Here is a 22,672-nt window from a genome sequence, read left to right on the forward strand (position 1 = left end):
GACGCATTGGTGATCATTTTCCAATGTTCTATAGATACTGGATCAGTTCCTGTGGATTTGAGGGTAGCTAATGTTATCCCACTTGTTAAGAAAGGAGGAGAGAGAAGCAAGGAATTATAGACCAGTTAGCCTGACATCGGTGGTGGGGAAAATGCTGGAGTCGATTATCAACGATGTAATAGCAGCGCATTTGAATAGAGGATGTAACAAGTAAAATGGACAAGGGAGAGCCAGTGGATGTAGTGTACCTGGACTTTCAGAAAGCCTTTGATAAGGTCCCACACAGGAGATTAGTGAGCAAAATTAGAGCACATGGTATTGGGGGTAGGGTATTGACATGGATAGAAAATTGGTTGGCAGACAGGAAACAAAGAGTAGGGATTAACGGGTCACTTTCGAATGGCAGGCAGTGACTAGTGGGGTGCCGCAAGGCTCGGTGTTGGGATCACAGCAATTTACAATATACATTAATGATTTAGATGAAGGAATTAAAAGTAACATTAGCAAATTTGCAGATGACACAAAGCTGGGTGGCAATGTGAACTGTGAAGACGATGCAGAGTGACTTGGACAGGTTGGGTGAGTGGGCAGATGCAGGCAATGCAGTATAATGTGGATAAATGTGAGGTTATCCACTTTGGAGGCAAGAACGGGAAGGCAGATTATTATCTGAATGGTGTCAGGTTAGGAAAAGGGGAAGTACAATGAGACCTGGGTGTCCTAGTACATCAGTCACTGAAAGTAAGCATACAGGTACAGCAGGCTGTGAAGGAAGCTAACGGCATGTTGGCCTTCATAAAGAGAGGAGTTGAGTACCTGGAGTATTGTGTGCAGTTTTGGTCTCCTAATTTGAGGAAGGACATTTTTGCTATTGAGGGAGTGCAGCGTAGGTCACAAGGTTAATTCCCAGGATATTGTCTATGTATCTATGATGCTGATTAGGTAATTGTGTGTGCAACATCCCTTTTGGAGCAATACCAGTGGAAGGAGATCAATGTTGGGACAATTTGGTCTTAGTCCTAAAACATCAACATGGAGGCTGGCAGGGGCAGGGCCTTTCATCCCCTCATTACATCAACCCACTGGATTCCTTCCAATCTTCCATTACCTACCGGTGCCAAATCTATCACGATCCTGTCCCCAACAAAATCTATGTGCCAAATGCCTGCTCTCCATAAAATGCATATGCAAATCTCCCCTTCCCTCCCAACTACAAAGATAGCCACATTCATCGGTGAGTAACTCCATGAAGCATGTCCACCATTTACATGGCTCAAGCCAGGATCAAATATTCTCCACTTGCCTGGATGACAACAGCTCCAACAACACTCAAGACCATACCATATAGCACATAGCAGCCTGCTTGATGGGCACACCCTCCACAGCCATTCACTCCCTCCACCACCAATGCGCAATAGCACCAGTTTGTACCATCTACAAGGTTCACTGAACCAAGCCGCCAAGAGTCCTTAGCTCACCCAAACCTCATCCTCATGAACTCTGAGGAATAAAGTGCTCAACACCTCTCCCAATCCTTCAGGCCCTCGAGTCTTGGCAACATCCTCGTAAAATGAATGAATATAAAAGCAAATTCTGAACTACAAGGGCCAGTCCAAAACAACTTTCCACAAATCTGGCCCCAGTGCTCTCGTTGAGCCCACCTTTGGAGAGGAAGAGCAGCTAGTACAGTCATTTTTGTCTGAGTTTTTCATTGTGGCTATTATGTGCACCTTATATGTGAAGCAACTCTGTGGCGGCCCATCTCAGGCAGAAGGGAAAGCCAGCGGGATTCTATCCATAAACTCTATTGTGCGAGCTCAGCGCACGGTGGTAATAGGAACCAGACCAGCAATCCTTCCAGCTACAGGATAGTGGCAACAGGCTGTGTTGATCCAACACCCAAAGGAGAGTGCTTGGAAGTCAAAAGCAAAGCTCCCCAAATACTGGATAATTTATAGAGTTGCGTTGGTGCCAACACCAGGAGAAATCTCGAAATTATTTGGCATCTCTCCCAGCACTCAGTGGTCTGCAGTATATATGGAGAAATCAAAGTAATAGGCTCTTTCTGTGGTTGTGATTTGCACAAAATCTAAATAATGGTTTGGCTTTGTAGCTATTATTATATGCATAATATTTTTCACTGAACATAATGGAAAGAGTATGGGTGCTTTGAGGATGTAGTGCCATGGTGGTAATGCATGAAATGTCAACCTCACCTTCAGTTCTAATTATTGCTATTATACTTGGGCAATGCAGTCTGCAAATACCTCTGCCACAAGCACTGACAAATTTTAACAATAACAATACTGTACTTTTGCCTCCAACATTCAGCAGGACAAACATAACTTAAAAGTCTCATTGAAATGGAAGCTGAAGATAGACTTTGAGTTGGGGACATGCACTGGAGAGCCCCTGCAGCATTTCTGCTTGTTCCTCTGCACCAGGTCCCGAGGTAACACAATTTTCCAGCTCTTTCAGGCCTCTTCAGTTGCATCTTCGCCATGAGACTTGCATCCTATTCCCTCTGCACAGATGACTTGATGAGTCAACTTGTTAGCCCAAACCCACGCACCTTTTCCAAAATGCCTTGATCTGATTTTGTTCTTCATGTTTGCAAATATCCTGGGCTGAATGGTTATCTGTGCCCAGTACTGCACTGGCTCAACAGGAAACAAAACACAATTGGATTTAAAAAGTTTCCCTCTCCCTCGGCAGCATCTCTGGAGAGAAGGAATGGGTGACGTTTCGGGTTGACACCCTTCTTCAGACTGAGAGTCAGAGGAGAGGGAGACATACAGATATGGAAGGTAAGGTATGAAAACATTGATCAGTGCAACTAGGTGGTGTAACTATAGTTCCCTGACGCCACAGGGATTTTGGGAAAAAAATACAATGATGCTCCAGCCATTGTTTAGTTGAAGCCAAAACTTGGAGGTAAGGAAGGAAAAGACCCAGCCCATACTCAGCACAACGTAATCTTATCAGAGAACTCGGAAATCAAAATTGAGGTTTGGCCCTTTGTTACCTAGGAGATGGCTTGTGGAGCTTCCTGACAGGTACGGAGCGATAAGTTGGCAGTTCCACAGGAAACATTTCTCACAAACATCTGGACCAAACGGTTACACTGATAGCAACATAAGTGAGCAGTGCCTTATGTAGAAATTAAGCATGCAAGCCTAATTATCTTTTGGCACCGATTTAGCTTTATTGGAGACAGATAAACCATTTATACATCATGGTCAAATAAGTATGCTGTTTTTTAATAGAATTTTATTTTATATTAGTTTGCACTGATAGTTTGCAGAGTTTAATTCCGATGGGCAAACATTCCTCGCCATACTGAAACATTTCTACTTAAAAAAAATACTAATACCTAAAACAATGGTAAATTCAAAATATAGTGCAAAACATGCTATCTCCAGACAATGGATGTAACTATGATAATGAGAGGTTTAAGACACCTTTATGATAAGTGAACGTATTTCTCACTGAGGTTGCATTAAGTCAAATTCCATGTTATTTGAGCATGTACAAATTACGTCTATTCCGAGAAATGGTAGCCAATTGCAAAAATAGTGGTTTATTTTGAAATATAAATACATTTTTGTTAGCATGAAAATGCACAAAAACTAAGATATGTACTTCTGAGCTGCTCAAATTAGTTTGGTAATGATTTCCCCAACCATTGCCTCGTCTCCTTCCAAACCAATGTAAAGAGATGTGCAAGTGTTAATAATTGTTCACTTTTGGCATGTGGATCTCAATGGGGCTGAACTTAACAGGCTGAAATTTTGACTCTGCTGACAGGGCTTTCTCCATCGCTGCTCCCACCCTATGGAACTCACTACCCCAAACCGTCAGAGACTCCTCCACACTCACCACATTCAAAACATCACTGAAGTCTCACCTGTTCAGTACTGCCTTCAACCACTGAAGGTCACCTCACCTTCTGTCTCCTTTCTCTGTTCGTTTACTTATTTATCTATTTATTCACTTCCCTATGTTCTCTAAATCCCTGTAAAGTGTCTTTGAGTATATGAAAAGCGCTATATAAATGTAATGTATTATTATTATTATTATTATTATATGTGAAATGAGTCTGAACCTACTGATGATAATGTGCACCGCAAACCAGTAACAAATCTGATTTATTTTTACATGTTTCTAAGCCATGCCTTGAGGAGTTACTGTACATAAAAATTAATTGATTTCTGCCAAATAGGACAAAAGGAACGCAAAAATAATCCATACTGCATAATAAAGGGGTGGTATAAGTGTAGACAATTACAGGGTTGAGATCATTTTTTAAATCCGTAAATCAATCTACCTCTCATCTTTCCTTCACTTCCCCCCTCTGTTCATTTGGGGTTTCTTCAACGATTCACAGAGTATAAACTTCCCACAGGAGTAGAGGAGTGTACATACGTTCATAATCCATCGGAGCAGAATTAGGCCATTTGGCCCATCAAGCCTACTCCGCCATTCAATCAAGGCTGATTTATCTTTACCTCTCAACATCATCCTCCTGCCTTCTCCCCGTAACCTTTGACAGCATTACTAATCAAGAACCTACCAATCTCCGCATTTAAAATACCTCAAAACTTGGCCTCCACAGCCACCTGTGACAATGAATTCCACAGATTCAGCACCCCTCCTCATCTCCTTTCTAAAGGTACGTCCTATTATTTTGAAGTTGTACCCTCTGGTTGTAGACTCTCCCAATAGTGGAAACATCCTCTCCACATCTATCCAGGCCTTTCATTATTCATTGTTTCAATGAGCACCAGCATTCCCAAGTCCCTTTGCACCTCCGATTTCTGAATCATCTCCCCATTTAGCCTTTATTCCTACTACCAAAATGCAAGACCTTTCACTTTACTATGCTGTATTCCATCTGCCACTTCTTTGCCCACTCTCCCAACCTGTTCAAGTCCTTCTGCAGATGCTCTGCTTCGTCAACACTGCCTGCCCCTCCACCTATCTGCTTATCATCCACAAACTTGGCCACAAAGTCATTAATTTTATCATCCAAATCATTAATGTACAACGTGCAAGGTAGCGCACTCAACACCGATCCTTGTGGACTGCTATTCACCAGCAGCCAGCCAGAGACAATGGAGATAAGGAGACCTTTCCACAAACACTAGCCCTTTATCCAACTCTAAAGACTATGTTAGAAGAGGAAAGGTAGGAACTCCAAATGTTGGATCCTTGGCAACTGACGACAGTGACCTCCATTGTGCGATTAATGAAATTAAGGACATACAATAAATTAAGAAGAGATACATAAAATCATGAGGGGCATAGTTGGAAACATTACCATATTGTAGAGGTATCTAAAGTCAGGGTCTATAAGTTTAGGGTGAGAGGTACAAAGTTTAGATGAGATGTGAGGAAGAATTGTTTCTTGGTGGTAGGGATATGGAAAACAATCACTGAGGAGATGGTGGCGACAGAAACTCTCACAGCATTTAAGAGGCATCAAGGTGAGCACTTGAACCACCAAGGTATTGAAGTGCATGGACTAATTTCTGGTAAATGGGAATAGTGAGGATGGATATTTATTGGTTGGAATGATCATGGTGGGCTAAAGAGCCTGTTTCTGCGCTGTATGATTCTATGACTCGCTGACACGGCTGGAGATGGTTACTGGCATATGGAGGGTCAAGGTCATCAGAACATTTAAATCAAAGTGTGACATTTTTGAATTTATGCTGGCCCAGCACTAAACTCAATGCCTCTGTGAGCACAAAGGTTGAAGAGTGATGGGAACTGGTATCATCATATTGATTTATATAATCACATCATTTGTCATTGCCCTGGTGAAATGTCATGCTTAGGTGCTCAGAGATTCAGACAATCATGCTCTGTGTTTCGCTAAGGATTGAGTTAGGGATCGAGGTTGATTTTTCGCTCCTCTCCATCACTGTCGGCTGTGTCCAACCTCTGTATTTGCCTCTCTATGACACTGCAGTTCAAAGTAAGAAATATTGCCATGACCTTCCTTCTGCTCAGCAACAAGTTGGCATTGCTTCAAACAATGTGTATCATTCAATCTCATGGGGTGTACAAGCCTCGTCGTAATTTGTCAGCGGAACAACACTTTAGACTTTAGATTTTAGAAATACAGCGCAGAAACAGGCCCTTCGGCCCACCTAGTCCACGCCGACCAGCGATCACCCCATGCACTAACATTATCCTACACGCAAGGGACAATTTACAGAAGCCAATTAACCGACAAACTTGTATGTCTTTGGAGTGTGGGAGGAAACTGGAGCATCCGGAGAAAACCCACGCAGTCACAAGGATAACGTATAAACTCTGTACAGACAGCACCCGTAGTCAGGATCGAACCTGGGTCTCTGGCTCTGTAAGGCAGCAACTCTACCGCTGCACCACTGTGCCACCCTGTGTATCAGTGCCAACTCATCATGCTTGGAGGTGCCCAAGTCAAGATTCACTCTGACCAATATATGTAGAATTGTAAACAACATCTGTATTCTAAACCTTTAACATTTTAGATAAAGTATTGGCCTAAAGATTCATTGGTGCTGTCACGATGTGTTAATCACACACAGTGCAGCAAAAATGGTACAGGGCTCTAGCGAGTCAGCGTTACTAGAAGGGAGGACCGATGACTAAAAAGAGCATGAGGTGCAAAGCAGGTAAAGCAGAGGTTAGAGTGGGGGAAGGGAGGCTGGCCATTGATTGAAGAGGTTTGAGTGAGGCAAGAGTTAGTGTGGTTGTCATGCGGCTGTCAATGATCGAGTTTGCTTTGTGTAAATTGGGGCTTTTTGCTTGGACGATCAATGCCTGGAAGAGGGTGGCAGATTAGGGTCATGAACTGAGGAGACTATCATTACCATGGCTGGTAGTCCTGAAGGAGAGAAAGTATATTACAGGGAACATAACCTGGCTGGGTTTCTGGTGCAGGGATGGGATCTGCTCATTGAGGCCAATTTTAAGTTGTGCAAAGCAAGCAATAGAGCTAAGAGCAAGACACAAGGAACTCCAGATGCCGGCTTACAAAAAATTTAAAAAAGTGCTGTAGTAACTCAGTGGGTCAGGCAGCCTGGACAACATGGATAGGTGACGTTTTGGTTCGGGACCCTTCTTCAGACTGATCGTATTAGGGGAGCAGAGAGCTGGAAATGAGGTGGGAGCAGGACAAAGCCAGGTATGATAGGAAGATACAGGTATGTGGGGTTTGATTGGCAGATAGTTGAACAAAAGCCAGAGAGGAACAGACAAATAGTGCGAGATAAGGAGTTAAGGATTGAAGAAGCCAGATGAAGGAATGTAGATGGGAGGGGAGGCAGGAAAGGGAGAAATGGGTGCGCATCCAGGTGGGGCAAGGGGGAAAAATGAGGGGTATAAAGAGGCGATGGTGGGGTGTTTGTAGGTTAGTACGGTAAAATTGGAAAATGCAAGTAAGATTTTCATTGTTCTGTTTGGGACATAGGACAATAAAACACTCTTGACTCTTGATTATATTTCAGTGTGAAAGGTCCCAACTCGAAATGTTGTCTGTCCACTTCCCTCCACAATGAAGCCTGACCCGCAGAGTTTCTCCACCATTTGTTTTCTCCCCTCTCCCAGCAAAGCTTACTGATCAGATGGCGGAGTTTATCTTTAAGCGAAGCTCTGCCCCTCCTGTTGAGCTATTCCCACAACCTCCCACACTGATCAGAATGATCTAATTACCGGGGACACACCAGCCACATTTCAGGTTGTAAATATTTGTAACACAAAAATGTTATGTCTTTCTTTGATTTTATAAAGAATCCATTTACTATAATTAAACTGCTGATTGAGGTTTTGACTTATCCGGAGGTGCAGCTTTAATAAACTAGGATTTGCCTCGAAACATATTATAATGGCCCAATGTTCAAAAACTAATTAATGACCATTGATTAGAGATAAAACCTCAACTACTTTCCATCTGTCATTAAGTTGTCTCAGACAGAAAATCTTTCCATATTTTAAACCAGATCACATCACCTCTTAAGGGGGATAAATTCATATGCTTGGTTGAGCTGTTAATTTTTTTCATGTTTTAAGAAAATGTGTTTGAGTTACATTCTACATTCTTAGACATAACACTGCCGCCCAGCACCGGAGCCAGACACTGATCTCAGTCTAGGTCATCAACTCTCTTCAACTAGCTTTGAAACTCAGCCAGAATCTTCAGTAAGAGCTCAGAAATGAAGCACTCTATCCATCACGTTGCCTAACGGCAACATACACACACAAACCTGCCTGAAAAGTATGTCTAAAAGGATTCATTTATATAGAAAATGAATGCGATGTTGAATAAGGCCAATCAAAGAAATAGCCAACATTGAGGCTCAAGGACAGAACTTAATTTTGGATACTGTTACAAAATGAGATTTATCGCTTTAGCTGATTGCTGTATAACTTTTTTTCACTTTCTTTTTTAATGAAACAACTAAAAGGAGCATTAAGCTCGAGCATTTCACAGTTGGAAAGTTTGATATTAGTTTTTATACAGTCTCCCTGCATAGAACTTACATCCAAGGAAACTGCCAGTAAAATGATCTATTTAGATATAGGTTTTATTTTTAAATTTCACCGCATAGCTGGCAAATAAAAGCAATAATGTTTGAAATATTGAGCATACCTGCGCACACATTTCACATGTAGCATGGGGAAAAAATTGAGGTAACTTCAGAGAACTGAACCTTTACATATGCAAACGGCTTTTAAAAAACACTTTCCTTACACAATACGACACGATAAAACTTTATTCATCCCCGGAGGGAAATTGGTCTGCCAACAGTCACAACACACAACAAGGTACACGAAAACTTGAAATTAAGAGTGAAAACAAAAAGAAAAAGACAAACGACTGTTGTCTGGCTGCCGTGTGCACAACGCCTTCACCGGAACAAATAAACAAACACAGATTTAACCCCTGGGCAGAGGATTCTAAACTGACCAATACTTATACTGACCAATACTATAATTTATAAATCATAGTAATTGAATGTTAATTAAAATCAGGGAAATCAGCCTTTTTGCACCCACACTCAAACTGTTCTGCACTGATGCAAAATTCTTATGCAATTAAAGGACAGACATTGCTGAGAATATACATACATTAATAAGGAAATGTGCATATGACATTCGGGGTGAATTGGGCACCCACACAAAATAAGGATCACAATTGAACTGGCTACTGGCAAAATCTCTGATTGTCCATGCAAAATCACAATAATGCCATTTCGCAATGTGCTCCCTTCCTTTCAGCTTAAATCCAATTAAATATAGTCAACAAAACAAAAACTATTCAACAGGTCAGGCAGCATCCGTGGAAAGAGAAACAGTTAACATTTCTCTCTGTATTATAGACAATAGACAATAGGTGCAGGAGTAGGTCATTCGGCCCTTCGAGCCAGCACCGCCATTCAATGTGATCATGGCTGATCATTCTCAATCAGTACCCCGTTCCTGCCTTCTACCCATACCCCCTGACTCTGCTATCCTTAAGAGCTCTATCTAGCTCTCTTGAATGCATTCAGAGAATTGGCCTCCACTGCCTTCTGAGGCAGAGAATTCCACAGATTCACAACTCTCTGACTGAAAAACTTTTTCCTCATCTCCATTCTAAATGGCCTACCCCTTATTCTTAAACTGTGGCCCCTGGTTCTGGACTCCCCCAACATTGGGAACATGTTTCCTGCCTCTAACGTGTCCAACCCCTTAATAATCTTATAGGTTTCGAGAAGATCCCCTCTCATCCTTCTAAATTCCAGTGTATACAAGCCTAGTCGCTCCAGTCTTTCAACATATGACAGTCCCGCCATTCCGGGAATTAACCTAGTAAACCTACGCTGCACGCCCTCAATAGCAAGAATATCCTTCCTCAAATTTGAAGACCAAAACTGAGTTGCACTTCCAATATGTGCTGCTTTTTCATTTTCACAATAGTATTAACTGTTTGCTCAACTAATTAGTATTTGGATTTCAAATTACATCGTTGAAAATTCAAATTCATATTTGGATTGTAAAGGAACAATTGATTTGGGTAGAATTTTATAAATTCCTATCCTAGTTTTGATCAAAACATCACAAGACACGACGTCCATATTGGGGTCTTTACAATTATTCCTGTTCTTTAAAATTATTCCTGAGTAGCGAATGCTTTCATTAATAATGCATTAATCATTGTTTTGATTTTTTCTAGATAATAATTCTGACCTCGGCTGCTTCACGTGTGATTTGGTGTGTAATTGAAACATTTGTTATAACTGAACTAAAGTGTAATCATATATTTAAATATTTTTTATCACAGGCATGGAGTTAAGCATGTACAGATGTATTAGCTGAGAATCAAATATATCAAAAAGAACCAAATGTAAGTTCCGAAGATAGACACAAAGTGCTGGAGTATCTCAGTGGGTCACGCAGTATCTCTGGTGTTTCAGGTTGGAACTCTTCTTCAGACCTGAACCCAAATTCCGACCCGAAACTTCTCCCATCCTTTTTCTCCAGGGATGTTGACTTACTCCAGCACTTTGTGTCTATCTTCGATATAAACCAGCATTTTCCCCCACAAAATGTAAGTTCTTTTGGACTATTCCTGCTCTCATTAAGTAATTGTAAGAATGATTTTTCTTTACCCAAGAAATTCTGTAACATAAGAGGGAACTCAGTAAGTACATGAGGGGGAAGGAGCATAGGAGGATGTGTTTGGATGAACTAATGTGACAGAAAGATTATGTAGACCACAGCTATACGCAAAGATCTGTTGAGCCAGATGACTGTTTCTGTGCTGTAAATGCTTGGACCTACTACGCAATATTTATTTAATGAATAGATGCATGATTGGTACCACTTTATCCAGATTTATTTTTAAGTCACCGTTTAGTAGATATAAAATTTGAGAGTTATCATTTGCTCTAAAATCAATTTTGAATGCAGGACATTGAAGTATAACACTCATGCATTAAATGCTCAGTATTGGACTTGTTAGCTGCAGAGCTTTAGTGGTTCTACAGTTAAATCCAATTGCATTTTTGTCTTCTAATTTTGTGAATGCACATACAACTCTAGACAGGAGACAACATTTTTGAAAATGCTTTTTGCTTGGCAAGATACAACTTTTTGACCAGGGGTTATGTTTCTGAGCACCATTGTAGTTGAGGCCTCACCACAGGGAGATAACGGACTAATGTATCAATTAATACAATGAAAGGCAGAGTTAAATAAAAACCTGTAAAAAAAAACATGCACGAGAAAGAAATTGATTTGATTTATCATGTGGGAGGAAATTTTGAAAGAAATGGAATCGGTGCCAAAGTAAATGGCTCATGGTTTCCATTCAGTGGCATTCCATTTTAATGTCCCATCACTGTTGATGTTTATTTCCTCTCTGTGCAGTTCAGGTCTGCCTTTATAGAAACATAGAAAATAGGTGCAGGAGTATGCCATTTGGCCCTTCATTTGGCTGATCATCCAAAATCAGTACCCCATTCCTGCTTTCTCCCCATATCCCTTGATTCCTTTTGGCCTAAGAGCTAAATCTAACTCTCCCTTGAAAACAAGAGAGTATATAAACTGCCTAACTAATCCATTTCCAGCAATTTCTTACAATGAATTTAAAAATGTCAGCGGTAGAGTTGCTGCTTTACAGCGAATGCAGCGCCGGAGACTCAGGTTCGATCCTGACTACGGGTGTTGCACTGTAAGGAGTTTGTACGTTCTCCCCGTGACCTGCGTGGGTTTTCTCCGAGATCTTCGGTTTCCTCCCACACTCCAAAGACGTACAGGTATGTAGGTTAATTGGCTGGGTAAATGTAAAAAAATTGTCCCTAGTGGGTGTAGGATAGTGTTAATGTATGGGGATCGTTGGGCGGCACGGACTTGGTGGGCCGAAAAGGCCTGTTTCCGGCTGTATATATATGATGTGATATATGATATGATTGTAGAATATTTGCGAGGAATGTTTTGCCCCAGATGACAGTAAATCACTGAACACTGTTGTGTTTAAAATATTGATAGATTATATGATTTTCACGTGGAATTCTCTTTTCCACAATTTCTGGAGTTTCTGTTTAATTACAAGTACCGGCGGGGGGCTGCATTTGCCCACGTGTGGCGCCAGGCCTGGTTCACCGCTGCGAGCAGAAGATAAGACTTTTCTATGAGCTTCTTGTAACTTTGCCGGCACCAGAAACATGGCGACCTGTTGTGCACTGCCTAGGTGAGGTCTGCTGCATGATGCTATCGGGTTGTATGCAAAATATTTCACTCCACCTAGGTACGGGACAATAAAGTGTCATTGGAATCATTGGATCGAATCAGCGTTTATTATCTATTCCTAATCATTCAAGCTGGTTCCATTAATATCGGGGATTTTAGCAGCAATATAACATTGTCTTTTCCTCCCCCGCCATATCGCTCCACCCTTCCTTACCCTACACCCTATCACCAACCCCCCCCCCCCCTTCCCCTCTGCCCCAGATCTCCAGTCAACCAACACCACAATGGTCCTTGCATCCCTGATTATTACACCAACACTGGCCTATATTTGCCTAAGCTAACGAAATGTTACCCCCAAAATATCCCTCTCAATTCCTTTATGATCGTCTTCGAGCTGCATTGTGAAGAGGGTAAGAATGAAATTGAACAAGAGTCAAAGAGTTATTAGTTAAAGATTGGCTACTGTTTATGAATTGTCAGCTCATACTGGAGGAAATTTGATTATTAGTTTGCATTCCCTTTTTTATAATTAAAAAAAAATCTTTGCTGTAGGTTTCGGATTTCTTCCTCTTTTAGTTGTCTCTGTTTTTACAAACACCAATGCTATCATTATAAATCAAATGCTTGTGGGTATAAGTGTTTGCAAATCGAACACTTACACTGAGCTAGAAGCAAGGATATTATGTACGAGATATTCTGTAAATTACAGATGCAGATGCACAGAATATGAACTTCCTACAGAAATCTCAACCTGCTGTAAAGATCATTTGAACTGTCCTTCACTGAGATTTTTTTTCTTAGCTTTCGAGCATGGTGATATCATGTCGGCCTCAGTGGGTCTCCTAGGTGTCAGACTACACATCAGCAGAAGCAGTGGAGGGCTGGAGATGGATGAGCACATTTTGTGGTTTTGGCTGCGAGGAGACAGAGCGGTCTGGAAATAATTACTGCCACTGGGAGGAAAGGGAATTATCTGGAAGCCTCAGCTTACCCCCCTCTCGGAGTCTAGGAGCTCAGGCTTGACTCTTCCTGCCGGCATCCCGTCGAGCATTAACATTATGTTTTCAAAGGCGTCCGACCACTGCAAAAGAAGTAGAAACAATCGTGAGTCAGAGGAACATTGTGCATTTTGTGTTCCCCCCATCTTGACAATCCCCAGCAGAAAAATCTAAAGGTTTAGGTTTATGATGATTGTCATGCGTCCCGAGGTACAGTGAAAAGCTTTGTTTTGCACGCTATCCAATAAAATCAAAGACGTTATTCATAAATATAAACAAGCCCAACTCAAGTGCAACAGGTAGAGTGAAGCAATAAATACCAGAGGGCAGAATATAGTTCTCAGCATTGTGGCGCACCAGGTCTAGAGACAAAATCTAATGTCCCCAATGAGGTATAGACAGATCGGGCAGTACATTTGCTCATGGAAGAGCCGTTCTGAAGCCTGTTAACAGCAGGGTAAGCTTTCAAGCTTTTGTATATTTTGCCTGACGGGAGCGGAGAGAAAAAGGAATGACTAAGACGGGACAAGCTCTTTGATTATGTTGGCTGCTTTTCTAAAGCAACATGAAGTGTAAACTGAGATAACGGAGACTCACCATTGTCTCCGTTTACACTTCACGTTGCTTCAGAAAAGCATCCCACATCGTGTGTGATGGGCCACATCCACAACTCTCTGCAATTTATTGCTGTCTTAGGCAGAGCTGTTCCCAACCAAGCTGTGATGCGACCAGACGGTATGTTTTCTATAGTACATCTGTTGAATCTTGTAAGAGTCACTGGAGACATGCTGAATTCCTTTCCTGCAGTCATGCAACTTGCATAGTTCAGGAACTTAACCATGGTTGAATCACACAATGCTTGGAGCTTGGAAAAAGGCCATTTGGCCCTTCAAGTCCATGCCAGCCTTAATCAAGAGATTGACCTGGCCCCATGTCTTTGTGCTTTTCCCGGGGTCCCGGTATTAAAAAAAAATAATTATATCCTTAAGGATCTGCTTAGCCATTCCTCTCGGGCAAAACACAAAGTGCTGGAGTAACTCAGATGGTCAGGCAGCATCTGTGGAGGGGGTGAATGGGTGACATTTCTGGTCAGGACCCTTCTTCACATTGACAAAGCCTGGCAAGTGATCGATGGAGACTGGTGAGTAGGGTTGATTGACAAATGGGTGGAAGAAGTAACATGGGCTGGAGATGAAAGGTGACAAAAGGGTGTTAGATAATGGGAGAGGAGGAGTGAAATGTAAAGCTAGAGAGAGATATGGGTGGAATGGGAAGGGGGGAATGGGGAAGAGGGGTGGGGTGGTGGATATGCGCTGGGGTGGGGGAACCACAGGAAGGAAAGAGAGAGTTGTGGGTACTACTTAAAATTGGAGAATTCAATGTTCATACTGATTGGTTGTAAACTTCCCCACTCCTGACACCTTCCACCTATATATTCCCTCCGACTTTACATTTCATTCCTCTCCTCTCCTTACCCGACTCCTTTTTGTCTCCTTTTCATCACTAGCCTTTGCCGATTAATCCACCCAATGGTATTGAGCTGGTGAAGACCATGGAAGACTGAATTTTCCAATTTTAAGCAAAAAAAAACCCCTTCATACCTGCTCTTTTTTTCCTGTTCCCCCCCCCCCCCCCCCCCACGCCATTGTGCAGCCATTTTTCATACTGTTCTTCCTTTCTTACCTTGCGCAACCCAACCCCTATCCTCTTCCACCTACATCCCTCTCACTGGCTTTATATTCATTCCTAATCTCTCCTTATCTGACACCCTTTTGTCCCTTTTTCACCTCTAGCCATGATCAGTCTCTCCATCCATGCTTTCAAGAGAAAGTTAGATAGAGCTTTTAATGATAGCAGAGTCAGGGGGTATGGGGAGAGGGCAGGAACGGGGTACTGATTGTGAATGATCAGCCATGATCACATTGAATGACGGTGCTGGCTCGAAGGGCAGAATGGCCTACTCCTGCACCTATTGCCTATTGTCCATTGTCAAGCTTCCAGCATCTGCACTTCCTCGTCCCTCCATTTTACTCCTCTTGGGATTGCATGCCTGGCCATAAGAGTTCACGGTGTAACAAAGATTCAGCCATTCAGACAGATGCTACTCGACCTGCCGAATGCCTCTACATTTCCTATTTTTATTTCAGACATTCAGCATCTGCAGTTTTTTGCCCTTCTTGACTAGCCGTTTCTCAGGTATTTAACTTGGGGCGATGATTGAGTCTGAACCCTTGCTGGAAGGCTCAAGGGGACTCTCTCTGCTCTCGTTTTGTTTGAAAGTTAACACCCTTTCGGAATTCAGCCAGGGAAACCGTAAGTACCTCGGGCTATGTTACAGACAGACATTAACGGATGGAAATGATCCCCCTTAGGAAGCACTGCTCCAGGAGAAAGCAGCTGCCTCACATAAAAATGGCCATGTCACGCAGAATTGGAACAGCAAAGAACCAGCAAGAGATTTGGGAAATGTATGATTAATGAACTGCGCGCAAAAAAACCCATTATATGCCTGTGGTGACTTCTTTTCTCACCATCCAACTGCAATTGATTTCACAACATTTCACAACCAACAACACTCACTAAATTTAGTATTAAAACTGTCCCTGGAAAAATCAGCCAACGATTTGTGGAGCTAGTGTTTGTTTATCGATTGAGATAAACGACTTAAGGGATTACATTGTCAAAGTCAACTTGAGGTCTTCTGATGACTCCCGCACCCATCCCCCATCTCCAATTCCACAGTTTTTTTAAACGAGATCCATGTTGTGATTTTGATCATCTTTGTGCCTATTTTAACCTTGACCTTCCTTCATTGTTTCAATTTCCCTCTCAATTTCTACGTGATCTCTGCTTTGTTTCAATTAATTTTCTCCCAACCCTGTTCTCCATCTTTTTCTGTTAACCGTGTGTGAGTCTGTGTGTGTGTGCACCTGGGTGTGTGTGCACCTGGCTTGTCCCAACTTACTAGAATCAATCTGAGCCCTAGATTTCAATCCAAGAGTCTGCCTGTCAGACTCTGACATATTTCGCCTGGGCAGTTTGCGGCCCGGTGGTATGAACGTCGACTTCTCCAACTTCAGATAGCTCCTCTGTCCCTCCCTTCCCCTCCTCCTTCCCAGATCTCCCTCTATCTTCCTGTCTCCACCTATATCCTTCCTTTGTCCCACCCCCGACATCAGTCTGAAGAAGGGTCTCGACCCGAAACGTCACCCATTCCTTCTCTCCCGAGATGCTGCCTGACCTGCTGAGTTACTCCAGCATTTTGTGAATAAATCGATTTGTACCAGCATCTGCAGTTATTTTCTTAGACTCTGACTCAGTGCTGGAAAGGGCGAATCCTTCCCTGGATGTCTTCCTCTCTCCCCTATTCTCTCCCCCCAACCTGTGCCCCTTCCACCCAGTCACCTCTCATTATCTCTCTGTTCCCTCATCACCCACCTCTCTCTCTCCCTCCATGTCTCCCTGCCTCCGAGTGTCCCTCTTTCTTGCTCTACTCGATTCTGGTGTTTTTTGCTTGTACGAATCACTACCTTCCGTCTTTCTCTCTCGCTTGTACGAATTACTACCTCTCTCCTTTCTGCACTCTCCCCTCTGCTTCTTGTGTTCTTTTTATTCCTCCATCATTCCATAGGGTTCAGCAGCTCTGCAAGTCTCACAATAGGTTGCCTGCCCATTAAGCCTGGCTTAATAGGCAAGCAACCTATTCCTTTTCTCCAGAAATGCTGCCGGACCCGCTGAGTTACTTCAGCATTTTGTGTCTATTTCAAAGCAATCTTTGGATGTATGTTGAAGGAAAGGCACAAAATGCTGGAGTAACTCAGCGGGTCAGCAACATCTCTGGAGAACATGATTAGGTGACATTTCGGGTCGGAACCCTTCTTCAGACTCAATAGGTGATGTCCTGGGTCGGAATCCTTTTGCTCTGCGTGGTTCAATGGGCGAGCAGTATGATGCTCCACATGGCTCAATGAGTGATCAATCCCTGGATGTATGATGTATGTCGAAAGGAACTGCAGATGCTGGTTTAAACTGAAGATAGACACAAAAAGCTGGAGTAACTCAGCGGGACAGGCAGCTTCTCTGGAGAGAAGGAATGGGTGTCGTTTCGGGTCGAGACCCTTCTTCATTCCTTCTCCCCAGAGATGCTGCCTGTCCCGCTGAGTTACTCAAGCTTTTTGTGTCCGCATGTATGATGTTCTGCATGGTTCATTGCACGAGTAATCTCTGAATATCTGCTGCTCTGCATGGCTCATTCCATGAGCAATACCTGGACAATGATAAATGTTTCCAGAGTTATTCTATTCAGAATTTATGATATTTTAACAGTTCAATTAAACCGCAGCTGATCTGATCTGATCTGATCTGGGCCTCAACTCCACTTCCCGTTCCCTCAAAATCAAAATATACTACTTCTTCTGACTTCCCTTCAACCACAATAATGTGTTACATCCTGATAAGAACTAATAATTTTCTCCATACTCAATTTTTCTGCCATTACAACCAAACTAGTCTACGGTGTCAGGCACTTTGATCCAACCAGAGATGGGTCCGTTGCATCTATTTTCCCTTCATTTTCGCCAAAGTCTAAACTCGGACAATGCTTTTGGCCTTCCCATGCTCAGTTAGCCCACCCATCGCCATCCCATGCTCAGTTAGCCCACCCATTGCCATCCCAATCAAGGCAATAGTGGCATCCCAAGATAATACACCAAACCAACACTCAAAGTCCATCCAGCCAACTGTAGCTCAACCCGTTCCCTCCTCACCCTTCCACCTCTGATCTCTCTGGCATGCCTCAAGATCCAAATCCTATTCAAGTTCCTCCACCAGCCCTGCACTGTTGGAGGAGATATCATCCGAACAGCAAGGCACTATGAGGCTCATCAAACCTGCAAGGTCATTCAATATGATCACAGTTGATCACCCCCCCCTCCCATCAGATCGGATGGGGGCCACCCATTTGCACTCACCCCGTTTCCCAGCATTTTGCCCACACCCTTCAATACTGACGTAATTCAAGTGCTCATCTACAGATATCTTAAATGCTGTCAACAACAATGATTCTATCACTCTCTCGGGCAGGGCGTTCCAGATATGCACCACTCTCTGGGTGAAGAAGATTCCCCTCATATCCTCTCTGAACTTTTCCCCACATACACCCAAATCTTGTTTTGTTTACCTCTGATACATGGATTCCTGCAGTCTATGCCTCATATAAATTTATATACCTCAATCATACCCCTTCTAAACCTCCAGGGAAAACAGACCCAGTCTCTCCTCACAGACACCAAAAAAGCTGGAGTAACTCAATGGGTCAGGCAGCATCGCTGAAGAAAAGGAATAGGTGACGTTTTGAGTCTATCTTCGGTTTAAACCAGCATCTGCAGTTCCTTCCTAGATGCCAGTCTCTCCTCATAACTGAAACACTCCATCCAAAGTAACATCCTTGCAAATCTCCCATGCACCTCATGTCCAGCTTCGTGCCTGATCCGCATAGCCCTCTATTGACATTCCATCTAAATATCTATTTCTGCCGTGACTATAATTAGTGTCCTCAAGCCTCTGCAAATCTCCAGGGAAGGGACTAAGAGTGATTGGGGAAACGATTTGAGTTTGCACAAATTCTGCGTGGCCAATTCTATTGTGCACAATGCCTTGAACCTAATGCACGAAAACATCCCACCTTAATACTCCGACCAAGAAAACACACCAATGCTTCTATTTCTTCCAAAGACTAAAGAAATTCGGCACGACTCAAAAAATTGCAGATATATCTCAGTCTATCAAATAAAAATCCTCTCATGGTTTTATACACCTCAACAAGGTCGCCCCTCAATCTCCTGCGCTCCAAGGAAGAGTCCCTCTACCTGTCATTCTACCTTTCGCACTCTTGTATGGTTTCATGCACGCATAGTATGATTAGTCTAGATACAATGCAAAACATAATTGTTCACAGTATGTCGGTGCACTTTACATTAACAAATGTCAATAACACAATGGGGATAGGATCAATGAACAAATCCTCCCACCCCACACATAGCCATATTGATGTGCTTTTCCCAGCGTGAAATCATTTTCATGGCCTCTGTTTCCACTTAAGTTAAACTGAATGGTTTTACCTAATGCTTCTGGAGAGCTTGTGTCACTGCAGCCTACGAATGAAGCACATGTCTGTCAAAAGTTTGGCAGACTTGCTAAACAATGATAAGCACAGTTCATGTGTAGTAACTACTGAGAGTGCCCAATCTCCCACTTAAGGAAACTTGGGGCCATTCTCTACATTGTATGCAGAGAACTCTACATTCTCAACAGAATACATTCAGGGTGAGCTGGCAAATGTAAATAACATTTGCACCACTCAAGTGCCAGGTAATCACCATCTCCACTTCTAAACTGCTTCTCTGATATTAAATGGTAACATCATTGTCCTGAGTTTCTCACTGAATGACCTACAATAATTTCACAAATGTTGTGGTTACCAGAGCAAGGCAGAGGCTAAGTTCCCTGCGGGAAAAAAAAGGACTCATTCAGATTGTTAAAGCTGTTCTACTGACTGCAGGTCACGTTAGAGATGTAATTAAATGCCGTCCACTTCTCTGGATGAGTACATGTCCAACATCGTTCAAGGGGCTTCACATCAGTTTTTAGACTTCAGACTTTAAAGATATAGTGCGGAAACAGGCCCCTCGGCCCATCGAGTCCGGGCCGACCACTGATCACCCCATACACTAGCACTTTCCTACACACAAGCGACACTTTACAATTTACAGAAAGTAATTAACCTATAAACTTGTATGTCTTTGGAATGTGGGAGGAAACCAGAGACCAGAAGAAACCCACATGGTCACAGGAAGAACATACAAACGGCATACCGGTAGCGCCCTTATCACAATCTAACCCAGGTCTCTGGCGCTGTAAGGCAGCAACTCTACCGCTGAGCCACCTGTGCTGTCCTTGACGTGACTGTGCCTGTCACTATGATTAAGACGGTTAAGATACTGGATTAGCATCATATCCAACATCTTAAACATTTCTTGCCTGCTTTGCTATTGCTATTGCTGCATGCATAAGCAAAACATACCGAAGGAAACTACCAAGGCTTCCCCCCAGACCACCGAGCACAATCACCTGAAGGTCAAGAACAGCAACAGCCAATTTCCCCTTTAGGTTGGGCATACAACTACCCTAAGCAGGAGTTACATTGTTATTCCTTCAGCGATGCTGCACTGAAATCCTGGACCTGTACATCCAACGACACCATTGACTGCACTGTCGTATGTTGAAAGGCTGGAGCGATTGGGCTTGTATACACTGGAATTTAGAAGGATGAGGGGGGATCTTATTGAAACATATAAGATAATTAGGGGATTGGACACATTAGAGGCAGGAAACATGTTCCCAATGTTGGGGGAGTCCAGAACAAGGGGCCACAGTTTAAGAATAAGGGGTAGGCCATTTAGAACGGAGATGAGGAAGAACTTTTTCAGTCAGAGAGTGGTGAAGGTGTGGAATTCTCTGCCTCAGAAGGCAGTGGAGGCCAGTTCGTTGGATGCTTTCAAGAGAGAGCTGGATAGAGCTCTTAAGGATAGCGGAGTGAGGGGGTATGGGGAGAAGGCAGGAACGGGGTACTGATTGAGAGTGATCAGCCATGATCGCATTGAATGGCGGTGCTGGCTCGAAGGGCTGAATGGCCTACTCCTGCACCTATTGTCTATTGTCTATTGTCTATTCACTACTAGAGCAGCAGCAAATTCGGGCAGTAGCACTGCAAAAGTAACCAGGGATGAGGAAAAAAAAGTTGCCAAGCAACAATGCCCGCGTCTAATTAAAAAACCCCAATAACGCCGTGGTCAAGGAGGGAATGGAGACCAAACCTACAGCTGTGTCGACAAATGTGGGACATGGTCAACTTTGTTATTTTCTCTTCTCTGCGGGGTTGGCAAAGTCACATCATTTCATCTCAATAGGCCTTCCATTTCTCAGGACCAGCTTTCAGGAGGTCCATATCACTGAGACGTGAGAGACTACAGATGCTGAAGGATTGAGGGAAAAAATTACAGACCACTGGAGAAACGCAGTGGGTCAGTCAGCATCCGTCAGGGGGTAATGTCCATTTCCCTCCACAGATTTGGTTCAGAGATACAGCATGGAAACAGGCCCTTTGGCCCGCCGAGTCCACACTGACACAAATGCACAAATGGCAATTCAATTAAATAGAAACTCGCTTGGTCCGGTTCCCATTTGCCATCCGTAACATGCACAGGGAGTCTACTTTTAAAAATAAAAATCACGATGTTGCCTAGAAAGCAGTGTTATTAAAAGCTGCTTGTTCAGCGTGGTCCACGGATCACCTGCTCACGCTAGTTCTATGTTGTACCACTTTCTCATCCACTTCCTACACATTAGGGGAAATTTACAGAGGCCAATTAACCTACAAACCTGCACGTCTTTGGGGAGTGGGAGGAAACTGGAGCACTCGGAGCAAACGTGCAAGTTCCACACAGACAGCAGCCAAGGTTAGGATCAAATGCAGTGGGTCTCTGGCGTTGTGAGGTAGCAGCTCTCCCAGTTGCATCTATGTGACGCCCCAGATGCAGCCTGACCCGCTGAGTTCCTACAGCAGTTTATTTTTTCCTGACATTTCTGGTACTTACTAGCATCAAAATTGCTTTGAATTGGGCATAACCAAAAACCTGATAGCCTACTCAGCACACACACACATAAGCATCAACACCTGGTGAGTCACTGACATAGAAATATAGAAAATAGGTGCAGGAGTAGGCCATTCGAGCCAGCACCGTCATTCAATATGATCATGGCTGATCATCCAAAATCTGTACCCCGTTCCTGCTTTTTCTCCATATCCCTTGATTCCGTTAGCCGTAAGAGCTAACTCTAACTGGCAGACCAGGTAATGACAACAGGCTTCTTTCTTTGGAGATATTAGTACGTCCATTGTTTTTTTTAATAAACGTCTATTCAACAGGCGTGCCGTCCACATTTTATTTCCAAGCCGTGTTTCTGAATGCAGTGTTTAAACCGCCTTAATGATCATCTCTCAATTATGGCTCTGAAATACACTTCCAAAACACATAACATCTGCCCAGTAATGCAAGAGGCCAGGAGACCACGTGCTTCCTCCGAATGTGCAGTAAACCGAGAGATTAGCCTTTAATCATTGATTTGATTGGATCTCTATCCCAAGGGGCAAAGCAATACATCATCCAGTCCCCCCTGAATAATTGCATGAGAAGTTTACTTCTCAGTGGGTATAATCAGCAGATGTGGCCAACAGTCCTTGGATAAAAACAAACTGAGCTAGAAATACTTCAATGTGCAGAGGTGTACATTTATCAACCTGCATCCAATGTGCTAACACCCATTTTGATCATAGGCCTGCTGTTTACAGGGGCGGCTCAGTGGGGCAGCGGTAGAGCTGCTTCCTGACA

General features: G+C 43.1%; 1 protein-coding gene across 13 annotated transcripts in view; it reads right to left on the minus strand.

The window, feature by feature from the left end:
* The window catches only part of LOC144595154 (Krueppel-like factor 12), a 229,059-nt gene that overhangs the window by 105,928 nt on the left and 100,459 nt on the right, over positions 1–22,672 (minus strand). For 12 of the 13 annotated variants that reach the window (XM_078402284.1, XM_078402290.1, XM_078402291.1 and 9 more), the window contains one exon: positions 13,217–13,306. In XM_078402284.1, coding sequence (XP_078258410.1) covers positions 13,217–13,282 — 66 coding nt within the window. In that variant the 5' untranslated portion in view covers positions 13,283–13,306. Of the gene's footprint in view, positions 1–12,884; positions 13,123–13,216; positions 13,307–22,672 lie in introns of those variants that run through there. The other variant, XM_078402292.1, reaches the window with a different exon arrangement.

This window comes from Rhinoraja longicauda, chromosome 7 (genome assembly GCF_053455715.1).
Source record: "Rhinoraja longicauda isolate Sanriku21f chromosome 7, sRhiLon1.1, whole genome shotgun sequence".
NCBI classification, from domain to species: Eukaryota; Metazoa; Chordata; class Chondrichthyes; order Rajiformes; family Arhynchobatidae; genus Rhinoraja; species Rhinoraja longicauda.